Source organism: Carlito syrichta, unplaced genomic scaffold, assembly GCF_000164805.1.
Source record: "Carlito syrichta isolate Samal-C Ts95f unplaced genomic scaffold, Tarsius_syrichta-2.0.1 Scaffold95871, whole genome shotgun sequence".
NCBI lineage: Eukaryota > Metazoa > Chordata > Mammalia > Primates > Tarsiidae > Carlito > Carlito syrichta.
In genome coordinates, this window is record NW_007039967.1 from 74,524 (window position 1) to 90,137 (window position 15,614).

General features: G+C 54.6%; 1 protein-coding gene across 2 annotated transcripts in view; it reads right to left on the bottom strand.

Moving 5' to 3' along the window:
- AVIL (advillin) overlaps positions 1 to 12,934 on the bottom strand; it is a 24,121-nt gene extending 11,187 nt beyond the window's left edge. The window contains exons 1-14 of one of the 2 annotated variants that reach the window (XM_021714413.1): positions 12,869 to 12,934; positions 10,590 to 10,674; positions 9,224 to 9,298; positions 8,365 to 8,561; positions 6,559 to 6,667; positions 6,360 to 6,470; positions 5,876 to 6,078; positions 4,747 to 4,825; positions 4,525 to 4,623; positions 3,367 to 3,520; positions 3,165 to 3,265; positions 2,581 to 2,718; positions 2,319 to 2,477; positions 1,081 to 1,260 (exon numbers count right to left, since the gene is read on the bottom strand). In XM_021714413.1, coding sequence (XP_021570088.1) covers positions 1,081 to 1,260; positions 2,319 to 2,477; positions 2,581 to 2,718; positions 3,165 to 3,265; positions 3,367 to 3,520; positions 4,525 to 4,623; positions 4,747 to 4,825; positions 5,876 to 6,078; positions 6,360 to 6,470; positions 6,559 to 6,667; positions 8,365 to 8,561; positions 9,224 to 9,298; positions 10,590 to 10,655 — 1,671 coding nt within the window. In that variant the 5' untranslated portion in view covers positions 10,656 to 10,674; positions 12,869 to 12,934. Of the gene's footprint in view, positions 1 to 1,080; positions 1,261 to 2,318; positions 2,478 to 2,580; positions 2,719 to 3,164; positions 3,266 to 3,366; positions 3,521 to 4,524; positions 4,624 to 4,746; positions 4,826 to 5,875; positions 6,079 to 6,359; positions 6,471 to 6,558; positions 6,668 to 8,364; positions 8,562 to 9,223; positions 9,299 to 10,589; positions 10,679 to 12,868 lie in introns of those variants that run through there. The other variant, XM_008062141.1, reaches the window with a different exon arrangement.
- Positions 12,935 to 15,614: the final 2,680 nt, after the last annotated feature.

The following is a 15,614-nucleotide window of genomic DNA, read 5'->3' on the forward strand; positions in this document are numbered from 1 at the left end:
GCTCCCGGCCACCGCAGCCTCGACCTGCTGGGCTTCGGCGGTCCTTCCACCTCAGCCTTCTGAGTAGCCAGAACTACAGGCATGTGCTACCACGCCTGGCTAATTTTTTATTAATTGTAGAGACGAGGTCTTGCCAAGTTGCCCAGGTGGGTCTTGAACCCTCAGGCTCAGGCAGTTCACTAGCCTCAGCCTCCCAAAGTGCTGGGATTACAGGCTGAGCCACTGAGCCCAGTGGATTCTGTCATATTCTTGCCATTCTGGTAGATGTGTAGGCCGAGCGCACTCCAGCCTGGGGGACAGAGTAAGACTCCAACCCCCCCACACACAAAAAATGGATGTGTAGCAGTATCTCATTGTGGCTCTAATTTGCATTTCCCTAATGACTGATGATGTTGAGCATCTTTTCCTACTTAGTTCTCGTTTGTAAAATAGCGTTAGTGCTTTCTAATGCATTAATTGACAGCATCATATTTGGTGTTTTGTTCTGGGTTAGTGCCTGCCTGTTACGGTCTATCACACACACGGGAGGACTGACTTATCCAGCCTCCACCTGCATAGAAGCTTATGGGATGACTCCTGGTGCAAGCAAGGCTGTCAGTTTCTTTTTGAGTTGGAGTCTCACTCCATCTCTCAGGCTGGAGGGAAGTGGCATGCTCACAGTCACCGCAGCCTCTACCTGCTGGGCTCAGGCAATCCTTCCATCTCGGCCTTCCAAGAAGCCAGGACTACAGGCAGGCACCACCATGCCCGGCTAATTTTTTGATTTGTTGTAGAGATGAGGTTTTACCAAGTTGCCCAGGCTGGTCTCGAACTCCTGAGCTGAGGCAATCCTCTTGCCTCGGCTTCCCAAAGTGCTGAGATTACAGTCTTGAGTCACCACTCCCGGCCTAATTAATGAGTTTCTAACCATAGCCTGATTGGGGGGAAGGTCAGTGCTCTCTCTGAGGATTCTTTAGGAAAAGGGCTCCTCTTTTTGAGGACTGCTCCAGCCTACTCTCCAGCTCCTGTGACCTCTGACAGGACAGGGCATGGGTCTGGGCTTCAAGAGGCTGCTCTGACCTCTGGGCCCCACCATCCTACCTTGCCGTACCACAGGTAATGCTCTGCCTGGGTGCGCAGGAGAAAGACATCATTGGAGTTGAGGGAAGAGGCATAGGCTGGAACCTCCACCGCTTTGGTGTTAGATGTGTCATTTCCTTGAATCTGGAAGAGTCTCACTGGAGGGTCGGGCTCACCGTTCCCTTTCCTGGAAGTCCCACCCTCGAGAGAAGAAAAGCAGAGTTCAGACGTAAGGAGCACCGTGTGAGCAGAGCACGTGGCTAGCTGTTGCAGGAATAGGATGTTTTAACATCATCTTTGCCCTTGAGGAGCTTCTGGGCTGATGGGGAGGGGTCAGGTGAACTGGAATTAGGGCACTGACAATAGCCTTCATTCTGGGAACTTTCCCATACACCAGGCTCTGGCTAACACCCTTTCTCCATCACTTTACTGATCCTACGATAACTCTCTGAAGTACAGATGAGGAAACTGAGATGTAGAAATCCATCTAATAAGTGGCAGGCTGGGACTTGACCCCAGCCTTGAGTGATACCGGGCATGTGACATCATGCATTGCCTGGTGGTGCTCCAGCCAGGACATCATGAGAGAAGTGGGACTTGAGTCTGGAGGGACATGTTCGCAAGGGGAGGGGTGTCATATGGTCCAAGTGAGGTCTAATGAGGAGACCCCCCCCGACTTCAGTCGGGGGGGTACAGGTTAGGGAGCTGGCGGTCACACACCTGCACAGGTCAATGGGTCAGATGCTGCAAGACCTGGAACACAACTGAAATGGTGGCTTAGACTTGAAGCCATGGGCAGCTGGGATTCACTTCAGTGTCTCAGCGAGATTAGCCCTCTTCTTTTCTATGTCTGATCCAGCCTTGCTCCCATCCCACCCCTCTGATAGCCCCTTGCTGGGTTGTTAGTTGCGAGCATTCCTGCTCATAAGTAATTGTTTTTTGGTTTGTTTGGTTTTTGGTTGGAGTCTCACTCTGTTGCCTAGGCTGGAGTGCAGTGGCATGATCGTGGCTCACTGCAGACTTGACCTGCTGGGCTCGGCGATCCTTCTACCTCAGCCTTCCAAGTAGCTGGAACTATAGGCATACACCACCACGCCCAGTTAAACTTTTGATTTATTGTAGAGATGGGGTCTCACCATGTTGCCCAGGCTGGTCTCGAACCCCTGGGCTCAAGGCAGTCCTCTCGCCTCAGCTTCCCAAAGCGCTAGAATTATAGGCGTGAGTGAGCTACCATGCCTGGCCCTCATGAGGATCCTCACCTCAAAGATAACCAGCTTCCCCTTGAAGATGGCCATGAAGTGGCGTGGCTCCTTCCCCATGCTGACGCGAACCTGCACGGCGGCCCCATCAAACTGCCGGTCCACCTCCACTGCCTGGTATGCCGAGGCTGCCAGCTCATCCTGGGAGGCGTGGCGGCCCTGCAGTGGCGAGAGGAGAGAGATGGACCCCTGCTTCCGCGCCCCAGCCCAGGGGTCACAGGAAACCTCAGGATCCGAAGCTGGGAGCCTGCACCAGGCCTACCTGCCAGATGTACAAGATGTAACATGGCCTTCCAGTCACCTCATACGTGTAGAGAACCAGATAGCAGTCTCCCCCGTAGAAGAAGCCGTACCACTGGTGTTCCACGGGGACCAGCTCCAGGTTCTCAATTCTCCAGACCTGGGCATGGAAGGAGACGCCATTTTCTAGAGATGGAGGGGGCCTTCCAAGTGGGGAAAGTGCTATCATCATCCCAAGTACCCCTGTCCCCTGGGCTTCCTTCCCAGCGGCCCCAGTGGCGAGGGCTCATCACATTTGCATGATTTGAGTTCTGAAGTGAGCTGTGTCGTGTGGTCAGATGCATCCTGTCACGGCTCGGCCTCTGCAGACTGAGCGATGATTTGAATGTACCGATGGGAGTTATTGACAGCACATATGAGGATGTGACGTTCACGGCCCTGAAGACTGCAGACTTGCAAGACTCTCAGAGAAGAACACTTCTGGGGTGTCCCAGGAGAAGAGGAAAGCGAAGCAAGCCCAGAGCTGCCTGCGCCCCAGCCCCACCTCCAACAGGCAGCCAAGGGGCCAGTGCCACCTGCCCTTGGTGGTTGAGTCACTGGGCTTACCTCCACTTTGCCGTGGCCATCGTCAACCATTCTTTCCTGGGCAGCTACCTCAGGCTTGGTGTGCAGCAGGGTCACGTCAAACTTACCCTGGAAAACTTGAGCTGCAGGGAAGGGGTCGGGAAGCATGGAGTGAGTGAGAAGCATCTGTGCTTGCCTTTCCAGAGAGTCCCGGCCATGAGAGGCGATCTGGGGGCCATCTCACCAATTTTGCCAATGCTGAACATCTTCCCGAGGCCCACGGTCTGGTCCTTCCCTGACCACTTCTGGAACAGCTGCTTGAACATGGCCGACTCAGCCCCGTCGTTGACAATCTCCACGTTGGTGCTGCTGGGGTGGCCCTTCATCTTGATGAAGCCCTGCCGAACCCCGGTCCCCAAAGGCAAGGCAGCCGGGGAACACAGTGAGTTCTCTGCCTGTCTGGTATTTGTCTCTCCGAAGCCAGTTCGCGGGATCCCTATCCTCTGGGCATCAGAGCCAAATTCTTTTTGAGTCAGAGTCTCACCGTCCCCCAGACTGGAGTGCTGTGGCACGCTCAAGGCCACCGCAGCCTCGACCTGCTGGGCTCCGGCGATCCTTCCGCCTCAGCCTTCCAAGTAGCTGGAACTACAGGCGCGCGCTACCACGCCCGGCTGATTTTTTGATTTATTGTAGAGACCAGGTCTCGTCAAGTTGCCCAGGTTGGTCTCGAACCCCTGAGCTCAGGCAATTCTCTCACCTCTGCCTCCTAAAGTGTGGGATTACAGGCTTGAGCCACTGCGCCTGGCCCAGAGTCAAATTCTAACTCACTTCTGTCTAAGGACCAAGTTACCTGCCTCAGCAAATGACTGAGACATTCTGGCATCTCCTCACTGGCCTTCGTGATGATGGTGATTGTTCTTTTTTTTTTTTTGCAAGATCCCCTGTGCCATGTTCTTCCTGCACTGATGTACTTACTGACTTTGTGTCTCATTCATGTGCTCGTTTATTGCTCTGTAAGAGCTTCTTGCTTGGGCATCCTTGAGGAGAGGGCCATTAACCTTGCTGTGTGATATCCCTTTCAATAATATCAGCCACCTTTTATTGAGCAGGTGCTGTGTGCCAAGTCCTGTTCTGAGAACTTTCCGAGTGGCATTTCATCCTCACAAGACCCCCAGGAGGTGGGTACTATGATCCCTGTGTTAGGCAGGAGGAGACTAAAGCTCAGGGGTGTTAAGTAGTTTTCCCCAGAGCACTAAGCAGGGACTGGAATGCCAGTTGTCTGTCTGACTTCCATGTAACTGCAGTGCTGTGTGCTCAAGACATAGTGTGACCTTTGAAGTGGCACATCTGAGGTGCTAATTGGCAGAATTTGGGGGCAATATTGCACGTCTGAAGCTCCTACCAGGGCTTTAGACATGGCTGCCTGTTTCTCAACCTTTGTGGCTCCTTTTCCTTTCCACACGTAGATCTTGGTTCCGCCCTGGTCCAGGATGTAGCAGTCCTGAAATAGTCAAGGATGGTTGTGGTTACGGTTGCTCGAGACCAGAAGGAAGGACTTTGCCCAGGGCCTGCTTCTGAAGCCACGTGGGGCTGCCCCAAGCCCGGCCCACGAAGCTCTACTCACATCGTGGTTCAGCAAGTCCTGGACCAGAGGCCTGGTTGCTACCTCTGTGACTGCTAGCTGCCCAGCCGAGTCTGAGACACTGGAGGAGGGGAGAGGTTAGTTTGTGCCTTTTCCTCTACAAAGCATCTAGTAGTAACCTCATGTTTTTTGGCTTTGTTTTAGTGTGGGGTTTCTGGGTAGAGTTTGACTTCTTAAGACAGATATGGGCCAGGCTCGGTGGCTCAGCCTGTAATTCCGCCCTTTGGGAGGCCGAGGTAAGTGTATTGTCTGAGCTCGTGGGTTCGCCACCTGCCTGGGCAACTTGGCGAGACCTCATCTCTACAATAAATCAAAAAATTAGCCAGGCGTGGTAGCGCGTGCCTGTAGTTACAGCTACTTCGAAGGCTGAGGTGGAAGGATCGCCAGAGTCCAGCAGGTCGAGGCTGCGGTGGCCGGGAGTGCCATGGCACTCCAGAGAGTCTGGGCGACAGAGTGAGACTCCAACTCAAAAAAAAAAAAAAAAGAAAAGGACAGACATGGCTTGCGTGTAAACAACATACAGACTCTGTGCTCTGTTGGAGACTTTTTTGCGTTTCTTTCCCAGACACATCCCTGGGCATGTATAGAACAGAGTAAAGGGAGGTCTCCGCAAGAGATTGGGAGCATAGCTAACAAGAACAGATGACAACTGCCTTCTTGAGAGGGGCTCTCCAGGCTTCTTCTAGGAGTGCATTTGAAAAGGGCTGAGAAGAAAGCCCAACTCCTCCACCCAAAACAAAGGTGGCTACACCCACGCCAAGTTAGCCGGTGTTCTAGAGCAGGGGTCCTCAACCCCCAGGCCACAGACTGGTGCCAGTCCATGGCCTGTTTGAAATCCGGCCGCATGGTAGGAGGTGAGCAGTGGGCGAACAGAGCTCCATCTTCTGTCAGATCAGCAGTGGCATTAGGTTCTTATAGGAGCGTGAACCCTATTGTGAACTGTGCAGGCAAGGAATCTAAATTGTATGCTCCTTATGAGAACCTAATGCCTGATGATCCCTCACCCCCCTCTTCCACGAAAGCAGTCCCTGATGCCAAAAATGTTAGGGACCACTGCTCTAGAGGACACCTTCGTCCCTATCCCAGCCAGCAGCCAGACTCCACTACTCACTGATACAAGGTGATATTTGATTTCTGCCGCTGGTCTATGGCCTCATCAGGGACTGCAGGCTTGACAATGGAGCGGCGGCCAAGGCTGTCCTGAAGGACCTTCAGTAGCTCTGGGCTGGCCGCCTCCTTATCCCCCTCGATCACGCCGATTTCCACACGGCCCCCTCGCTCCCTATCCCGAATATCCTTCGCCAGAAGCATAGCCTGTCAAAGAAGCCCAAGGAATCCCTCAGCTCACCAGGGATCATTTTCTGCTCACCAGGGACCACGTGGGGGTGGGATGGCTTTGAAGGGGAGCAGCCTGGAGCCCACACGTGGGGGTGGGATGCTGAGGAGCACAGGGTGAGTCACAAACCCGCACACAGGGCTGTCCTCGAGACAGATTCTGCTCAAAGGCAGGGGTCCCCTTTGATTCTTGGGGAAGGGCCAACATGAAAGGAAGAAGAAAAAGGTGCTGAGAGAGTGCACTCCAGCCACGGCCAGACCTTTAGGCGCTCCCCACTGTTGCTCTCTGGGCCATTCCACTGGACGATGACCTTCCCAAGGTCCAGCAGGAAGACATCCCCTCGGTTGAAACTGTCCCAATTCATTTCCACCTGCAGATGAAAGGTGGACATCAGTCAGGAGGCGTTCTCAGGGGCCAGGTGGCGAAGCCCTGGGCCCGGCATGCTGGGTGGGACTCACCTCGGTGGCGGTGATGTTTCTCTTCCCCTTCACGTGGAGCAGCCGCTGCACATCATGGGTGTTGGTCTCCACGTGCTTCATCCCAGAGGCCACGCCCCCCTTCTTGTAGCTGCGGGGACATCCGTGCAGTTATTAATGAGTGTCTGCTGCATGCTAGGCTCTGAGGAGACAGTTGTGAGTGGCACAGAGGCAACCCCTGCCCGTGTGGCGATGACCGTAAGTCAGCAAGGTGGATACAGGTGGTGGCAGCTGCTGCCCACAAATGGACTCTTGTAGAGTGGCTCTTGTAGAGAGGTTGGGGCTGTCTTCCCTGAAGAAGTGACATTTGAGCTGAGATGCTACAAGGAAAAGGAACCAACTACCAAGGCAACAGTCCTCCAGGCAGAGGAAACATTCGCGAGAAGCACCGTGTGCACAGAGGGCTTGTTTTGTTCCAGGAACTGTCGGAGTCTCAGTGTGTCACAGGAGAGGGCCACACGGCGATGGCAGGAGTGTAGTGACACCAAGGCCTTAAGAGTCCCGCCCCAGGAACCAGCTCTCCTGCCTTGACACTCAGCCCCTCACCCAGCCTGAACCGGGCGTCCCGCACCCTAAGGAAATGCAGGAGGTAGTCCCGGAGCAGGAGGGCTTTGTCCTTGGTCCTCAGTGACTCCATGCGGTACTCTGTGCCCAGCAGACCTTAGTGGAGCCTGCCAGCTTGCAAGAAGCTGACCTTGGCCCAGGCTCAGAATTCTTGAGCTCATTGGAATTCCTTTTTTTTTTTTCTTTTTTTTTTTGAGTCGGGGTCTCTGTTGTCCAGGCTAGAGTGCCCTGACATGATCACAATGATTATGGCTCACAGTAGCCTTGACCCCCCTGGACTCAAGTGATCTTCCACCTCAGCCTCCTGAATAACAGACTTCAGGTGCGCCACCACACTGGCTAATTCTTATTTTTATTTTTGTAGAGACAAGGATTTGCTATGTTGCCCAGGCTGGTCTCGACCTCCTGGGGTCAAGCAGTCTGCCCACCCGGCAGCCTCCCAAAGTGCTGAGATTGCAGGCGTGAGTCACCATGCCCAGCCTGAAATGCCTCTTTTTTGTTTCAATCTCAAGTGCAGAATTCTGAGTTAAGCATCTCTGTGTATGGAACACTGTCACCGCTGGCCTCTGCAGCCCCTCTTGTGTTGAATGCCTGCACGTCCCTGGTATCCGCCCCACTCCTGTCTCTCTCCCACATCACCCCCATTCTCACAGCTGAATGTCTCTAGTAAAATGTGTCCATTGTTTTGTGTGCGTGTATGTTTTAAAACAAATTGGCATGCTGTTGGACATCTCAGCCTGTCTCTTGCTGTGTTCCGTGAGCACCGTGTTCCAAGTTCTGCCCAGACGTGAGGTCTCACCTGTCACTCTGGCTGCTTGTTATACTCCCCGGTGGGCATCTCCAGACTCGCAGCGATGGATACCTGTCACCTGCTTCTTCCTCCCACCACTAACAAGCCTGCTGTGCACATTCCGTGTCCTGTGCCCTCGTTGACCTCTCTATGAGTCACACACCCGGAAGTGGGGTTTGCCCAAGTGACACCAACCACTCTCCAGATGCTGGGCTGGTCCACACCTACCCCCGCAGGGCACCGAGCTCTGGTTTCCCCACAGCCAGGCCAGTAGTTGGCACCACCAGCTCTGTCATTTGCTACTCTAGTGGGCGGGAGTGATAGCTGCGTCCGATTTGCATTTCTCTGATTACTTTCTTCATGTGCATATTGGCCCTGCGGGCTTGCTCTTGTGTGAACTTATGTTTCTGTCCCTGCTCTGTGCCACTACTCACATGACGCCCTGCTTGAAGTAGCCCCGGAAGGTGTCAGACTCGTGGTGCTGGACCTCTCGGTGCTGCACGGGGCTGCCTCCCAGGTAGTCGTCCAGCTGCGTGGTGTAGATGGCTGCGCAGGTCTGCTCATCCTGGGAGGAGTCCTTCCCGATCCAGAAGTGGATGTCCTGGGAGAGGAGTCCGCCCACTCTCCGGGTCTGGGAGGGAGCCAGAGAGAGAGTGGGTCAGGGGCCAGCTTGCCTCCCTTTGGTGCTGGCCCTTCAGGCATGGGAAGGACGCAGAGCACATGCCCTGCCTCTGGCAGGCTGGGGGCCCTGTCCCTCCCTGCAGCGGGTGCTGGGGCTGCCCCAGCCCCCGTCAGACCCGCGATTGTGGCTCAAGCTCTGGCAGCCCACACTCCTCCCCACATTTGGGAAGAGTTGACAGCTTTTTCCTCAAATAGATGGAGGTCAGTGGGGATCTCTTCCCAGCCAGGTTGCAGGCTGACTTTCCGGCCCCCGCCCCCTGCCCCCGTCAGCGCCTTCAGTGAATCTCCTCCGTGAGGGTGAGCGCTTTGAGGCTGGAGACAGGGTATGGTCTGGCCTTCCTCCACACCCCTCCTTGGGGCTCCTGGCCCTGGGAGGGAGCAGTGCTTCTGGGGGGCAGCTCACTGAGGTACAGACCCTTTGATGCAGCTAAAACCCAGACCTGTTGATGACCTTTGGTGGTGACGCTGGAGGTCTGTGCTGCATAGCACTGAGGGGCTGCTGAGATGGATACCAGGGACTGGATTACCTTCCTTCACCATCACATCTCCCAACAGAGCCCCAGGGCTGGCTCCCAAGGGAGAGGCTTGCAGAACGGGGAGGATGGCGCTCACCGAAAGGACAACGTAGCAGTCCCCTTCATAGAAGTTGCCGTGGGCGCTCAGGGGCACCAGCGCCAGCTCCATTTTCTGCAAGGTCAAAGGGTGTGCATAAGCCTCACTCCCCCCCCCCCCCCCGGCCAAGTCTGCCTATCCTCTCTGTCCCTTGGTGCAGGTGGCAGGGAGGGGCGAGGGAGAGTTTCCCCGTGACCTTATGAGCGAGGCAGTCAGCCACAGGACTCGTGTGGTTGCCCTCTGGCTCCTGTGAGCTTTGCGGCTTCGCCCTGGATCCAAATCCAGGTTCCTGCCTTGGTTTCCCTCGCCCTGTTCTCCTCTCCCCTCCCTGTTTGGTCTCATCTGCTGCACCAGAGGGGCCTGTGAGCCACCCCAGCCCTTTCAGGGTAAAGAGCTGGATAGAAACTCTCGAGTGCCAACCCTCCTGGGGCAGTTGGGCCAGTGCCTCCAAAGCTGTTCCAGCCGTCCACCGTGCTGGCCAGGCCCCGTGGGAAAGCACACCACAGGTCGTGGGGCCGTGGGACCCAGAGCAGCCACTCTGGAGGGTGCTGGTGGTGTGCGGGCCTCCGTGCCACGTGTCTCACATTTGGAGTCCAGGCCGGGGCCCTGATTTGTCACTGCGTGTACGGCTTGTCCCAGGAGGGCCATTCATACAAATTGATGTAGATTTTTGCCACTCTCTCCAAATGAGGGGAACCTGCAGCCATACTTGTGTGTGTTCTGTGTGAAATGTGTGTGTACAGTATGAAAACATTAAATATATTGCAAGTTGGGTGACCCCGTTTTAATGCAAGCGTCCTGGGCCTCCCGGTCTCCCAGAGGCTTGCTGGAGAGCTGTGACCTCCCCTGCTCACTGAGGTGAGGGTCGAGAAGGGGCTCAGAGAGGGTGGAGGTAGGGGCTCCTCATATTCAGCGGGGGGAGCCCTCCAGGCCAGGGGGGTTCCCAGCTGTAGATTGCGGGAGCCCGGAGTCGCCCAGAGGGTCTCTGGGCAAACGGAGAGGGAAGGGCAGCCTCCGCCCCACGCTTTGTGGGAGCCAGAGTGCCAGGGAAAACAGGTTCTCTTTCTCTGACCACAGAGCATCCGGGATTGTCCTGGATGGGTCCCAATCTCTTTCCAGGGCATTTACCACAGGTGCAGCCACACCGAGCAGGTGGCTGGATAAAGGGAGAGCTTGTTTTTGCTCAGAAGGGGAGGGCTCCGAGCATTTCCCCCACCTGCCAACCCACCCACCTGCTTGGAGCGCCCAGGAGGGCCAGGGATGGGAAAATGCGCTTCGATACCACCTCTCAGTCCTCCAACCTTGGGCTTCGGAGGGCAGGGGGGCTGTCGTCTAGCAGGACTCAGGTGGCCCCTGCCCAGCTCACCTCTATTCTCCAGGTGATGATCCCAGGGTCATTGCCCACAGCCCTGAAGGCGCTGCTCAGAGGCATGGTGATCGTCTTCCCGGGACTGAAACGTCACAGAGCAAGAGGGAAGGTGATGCCTCTCACGGGGGCATCCACCCCTTTTTCTCCCAAGTCCCTTCCCATCTCCTGCTGTGCCCTTGTGCATCCTGCACCCTCTCACAGCGATGGAGCCATGATTTGTCTGGGTACTGCACATGGTCAGCCGGCCTGGCTGGGGATCCCCCCACACACGTTCTGCTTCCCACCTGCCTTTTCCTCACTAGGAGCAGCTCTGGTCAAGGTCATGGTCATTTACCAAAGGGGTGAGCAGTATGTTAAGTCCTGTGTGGACTCACTTTGCATGTTATCTGATCCTCAGAAGATACTGTCTTTGTCTTAACATTGTAGTGATGCTGAGGTTCAGAGAGGTTGGATAACTTGCTCACTAGAATGAAATCCTTGTCTGACCCTAAAACCTGTGTTTCTAGCCACTCTGATGTACCACGACCCTTCCTAAACCTGTCTCCGTTCAGTGACACCTGGGCCGAAAAGCTGGTCAGAAAAGATATTTCCAAACTGAGCTGGCTTCCCTGACTCTTCCCCAAGTCTTTCCTCTAACTCTGCCCAGGCTCCTGCTGGCAAGGGTTTCTCACGGTCCACTCTTTGGCCTTTGACCATTTTTTTTAACCAAACTGTTCTAAGACTCAGCCCTTCCTGCTTTTGTCATATGACGAATATGTTCCCTGTGTCTTCCAGAAGTGAAGGCAAAGTAAAATGGCAGGACTGGACCTGGGACAAAGGGTTCGGGGTGACAGACGGGTGTGGCCCCACCCAACCTGTGGGCCGACCGCCTCCCTGCCCCGCTTCCACATGGTCCCAGCTTCTCTGGGGAGGTGCTGACCTCAGAGAATGGAGAGGTTGCCAGTCCCTTCGGTCCTGAGCAAGGCAGGGTGGGAAGAGGAAGGCAGAGAGCCGTATAGATCTGTACCCTCTGAGCCCAGGCGTGTCCTGGGTGACGAAGCCCACACCACGGCCAAAGTCGCATAGCGGCTTTACGTGCTAAAAACACCTGCCTGGCTCCTGCTCGCAGGGCGCTTGCAATCTGATAATATTCATCACTGATGAATGCTAGATTCATTTCTCCCAAGAGGCAAAGGAAAAAGGAAGCGACTGGTAGGTTTCTGTAGGATGAAAATCATCACCCAGAAAGGACCGTATGGAGTTGTGCTATTTGTGGGCAGAGTGTGCTTGTTCAGAGGAGCTTGTCTGGCCATTTTTTTTTTTTGAACCTTGATGGATGAAGCCAGGTTTGGAGAATATGTGCCATTATCTGGTATGGATGTTGGCGAAAAACCAAAAAGCAAACTCCCTTTGTCTCCTGCCATGGCAGGACGAAAGCAGAGCAGTGACACAGAGCAGCGTTGGTGGATTTAATTCGATAACTTCTGCAGCTCCGCCCTACGCTGCTCGGAATCGCCAGGGACATATTTGTTTGGGTTTTCTTCAGACCCCAGATTTCAGTCATTAAAGGCAAACGCTATGACCCAATTAGGGAGAGGGGACAAGGGACAATGAATTCATTCCTTGGAGATAGAGAAGTGTCACCCTGGTAAAAACCAAACCAACTGGCACTAATTAGGACTGTGGGCCTCGGGAGCGGAAAGCCATCCCATTTCCCAGCAGGAACTCAGGAGACAGCTCACCAGGCCAGGGACCCCAAACCCAGGAGAGGGTGTGCCCCAAGGAGGGGCTTCCTGCTATACTGAGACACCCAGCAAATGCAGATCTGACATCAAAGTCCCCCAGAGCTGGGGCTCTCCCTCTTTCCTCCCTAAGTCCTAATTTATTAATTCAGGATCCTTTGAGAGGACTGCAGAAACCCCCGGAGTGGAGCACAGTTTTAAAATTCCAAGTTCAAAGCTGGTGCCCTCAAATTCCCACCGAAGTGTCCTGAGCAGAGAAAGCTGGTTTGAACTTCTGCCTCACCCTCCCACTTAGCAGGGGGAGGCTGGAAGGGGTCTACTCTGTCCTTCCCATCTCTAAACACACACCCAACCTGTTCTGTTGTCTCCAAGAAGGCTGGGGACTTCTCAGTAGGAGGAAGATGGCAAAACCGGTTGCAGACTCCTGCTTCAGCCCCTGAGAAGCCTCCTCCCAGAAGACAAAGCCAAGGGACCCTCAAATTCTTCTCTTCCTTTCCTTCTGTCCTCATCGGTGGGATTGCTCAGTGACATGCCCATAAGCCAGCGAGACCTTACCTTGCCTTGTGCTCACCGGACTTCCCGTTTTCCCACAAGTGAGCAGCAGTGTATTGAATAACCGCCCAAAGCAGGAGGCCCCGGGTCCAGTCGCCTTCGCTTAGTAATGGCTGCACAGGCACTGGGTTATATTTGCTTGTGTTTGCATCCTAACCGCATTTTCCTAGTCCTGGCCAATCACAGCCAACCCAGCACTGGGCTTGACTTATTCAAACCAGAGGGAAAGCTTTATCTGTTCCTATTCAAAACAGCAAAACAAGAAGAGCAGACTTTTAAGGGCTTGTTTCAGCTCCAGCTCCACACCCTGATCTAATTGATTTTTTAAAAGTGCACAGCCCATCAATAATGCAGGAAAGCGCGTGGGAGGATGTGAAATTTGCCTATTGTAGATATGCATTATGCTGATGACAGAAGGCAGGGCCTGGGGCTGCCCCGTGAGCCCGGCGATGTGATGTCCAGGCTGGCAAGAGCCTCCTTCAGCAGCTTCTGGGCATTTCTTAGAGGAAGGGGCAGTGTGGGAGGAGCCAGGAATGTTATTAGGACACACTGTCTTTCTCTTGAGTGACTCCACCAGACATACATTAAACGATCAATGCTTGAGAGCCTACTGTGTGCCAAGAACCATGCTGGGCTGGAAATGTCAGGGCTCTCAGCCTGGGAGAATTAGCGAGGGGCCTGGAAGACTCCAGTTCCCTGAGGGGTTCCTGCACAGAGGCCACCAGGAAACCAAGCATGTGCTCGTTAAGCACTTGGATGGCAATGGAGTTCACAACCTTGAGAGGAGCAGCATGAGGCCGGATCCCAGCTGGTGTGACGGCCTGCCCAGCCCAGGTGCTTGTTTCAGCTCCTGTCCGAAGGGGTTGCAGGGGACGGAGGATGTTGCTGGCTGAGTGCCTGAATGAACCACCACGGGGTCGGGAGGCAGCTCCCGTTCCTGGAGAGGTCTTTTTAAATCCCACTTTTATTAATTAATTGTAAGTAATACAAAGGTTCCAAAAATATAAACAGACACTTAATGGCGTCCTACATTTCAAGTTTTTGCATACAACAAATGTATCAAACCATGAATCTGTAAGCAAGGTGGTCAGAATCCCATAGCCCAGTCACAGTGGGAAGCAGATCCCTACCCTCCAAATGGCATCTTGAAGGGGGAAGCGGCACGAGATGGGACGTGTCACATTCGGGGTCAATACAAGCAAAAAAGCTCACTAGGCCCAGAGGAGCGTGGGCCTCAGGGACAGGTCCCACAGCTTTAAAGGAACGGACCAGCTGGCCCAGACCTCTGACCTCCTCTCCCCTGGTTGAATGCGGTATTTACTGGCATTGGAGAAAAAAAAAGAAGAAAAAAAAAAAACCCCAAACCCCTGTTTACAAAAAAGGTAGCTGAGGGATGACAGTGGTTGAGCAATCAACTGAAGACCTGAAGGGGAAATGGACTTACCTTTCTCATCACTTGGCCGGGTTGGGACACTGGAGGCAGGGCAGCCCTACAGGGGGACTTGCCCTACCAAGTGAGGCCTCAGGAGCAAGGTAGGGGCAGCAGGATAGAACGGGACCCATTGCCCAGGAAATAGCTGCCCATGGACTTCCCGTGCTTTTAGGGCCACTGTTACGAGATGAGCTTACTCCTTACAAAATGGTTCAAATCTTTGGGAGGCAGGAGGGAGCTAACAAAGGCCCCAGGCTAACTGAAAGCAGATTTATTCAACCTCTCTAGTAAGGGACCCGGGGCCTACAGAGCATCCACTCTACAATGTGCAGAGTGGAAACCCTTACCTGACCCTTTTCCAGACTGGTCCTGTGTCCACAGCTCCCCCTATGAGAGGGACACGAACATCAGGCTTTTGATTTAGAAGCCCAATCAGAGAGACACACTGTGTCCCTGAAGAGGCACCTTAAAGAACTGAACCTGGCAGGGGGAAAGATTCCTGACATGGCTTGAGTGGGGGCTGGCCGGATACAGCGGCCTGTCACCTCCCAGAGACCAGGCTCACATGGCAAGGGCTGGTGGGAAGCCCCAGAAAAGAGCCCGGAGGGACGGGCTCCCTCCCAAGCTGCCCTCCTCCAAAGCAGAGTCTGGCCCGACTACTCCGAGGAGGGAGTTTTACAGTCGCCACCTGCCCCTCACATGCTGCGACACTGGAAGCCGGACAGCAGAGAATGACGAGGCTGGCTCTGGTCCACGTGGATGGACCCTGTTTAGATTGGGCTGAGTTGCTTCTCTGGGGAAGGAGAGAGGAGGCGGGAAGGGCATCTCTGGGGGAGAGTGGCTGGCAGGCAGGATTGGCGAGGGAGGCCCGTAAAGCAGAGACTGCTTGCAGATGCAGGGGGAACCCTCCTGCCAGGCTGCCTTGGGCTTGGTCGTGGGTGGATGGGAACCCTCCCACCACACCGCCCCGGGCTTGGTCACGGGTCACATTCCATGCACTTGGACAAGCCTGTTAGGGGGGTGGCACACACATTCCCTCCACCTTGAAAAACATGGAGATTCAAGGTGGGAGAAACTGGGAACTCAACCAGCTCAAACCCTCTTATTGCTTATTTACTCAGAAAAGCTAGGCTGGGCCCAGGTGGCCCAAGACTCAGCCAAGGGCTAATCCTTTGGCTGGGGCTTGGAAGAGAGGCCCCTTAACAGGATGCAATAACAGGATGACAGCCTAGGCCAGGGCTGGATCTGAAGCCGGGATGGCCTGGAGTCTGCGCTCCCACCTTTCTTCAGGAGACAGGGCTCCTGGCTAGCACCTGG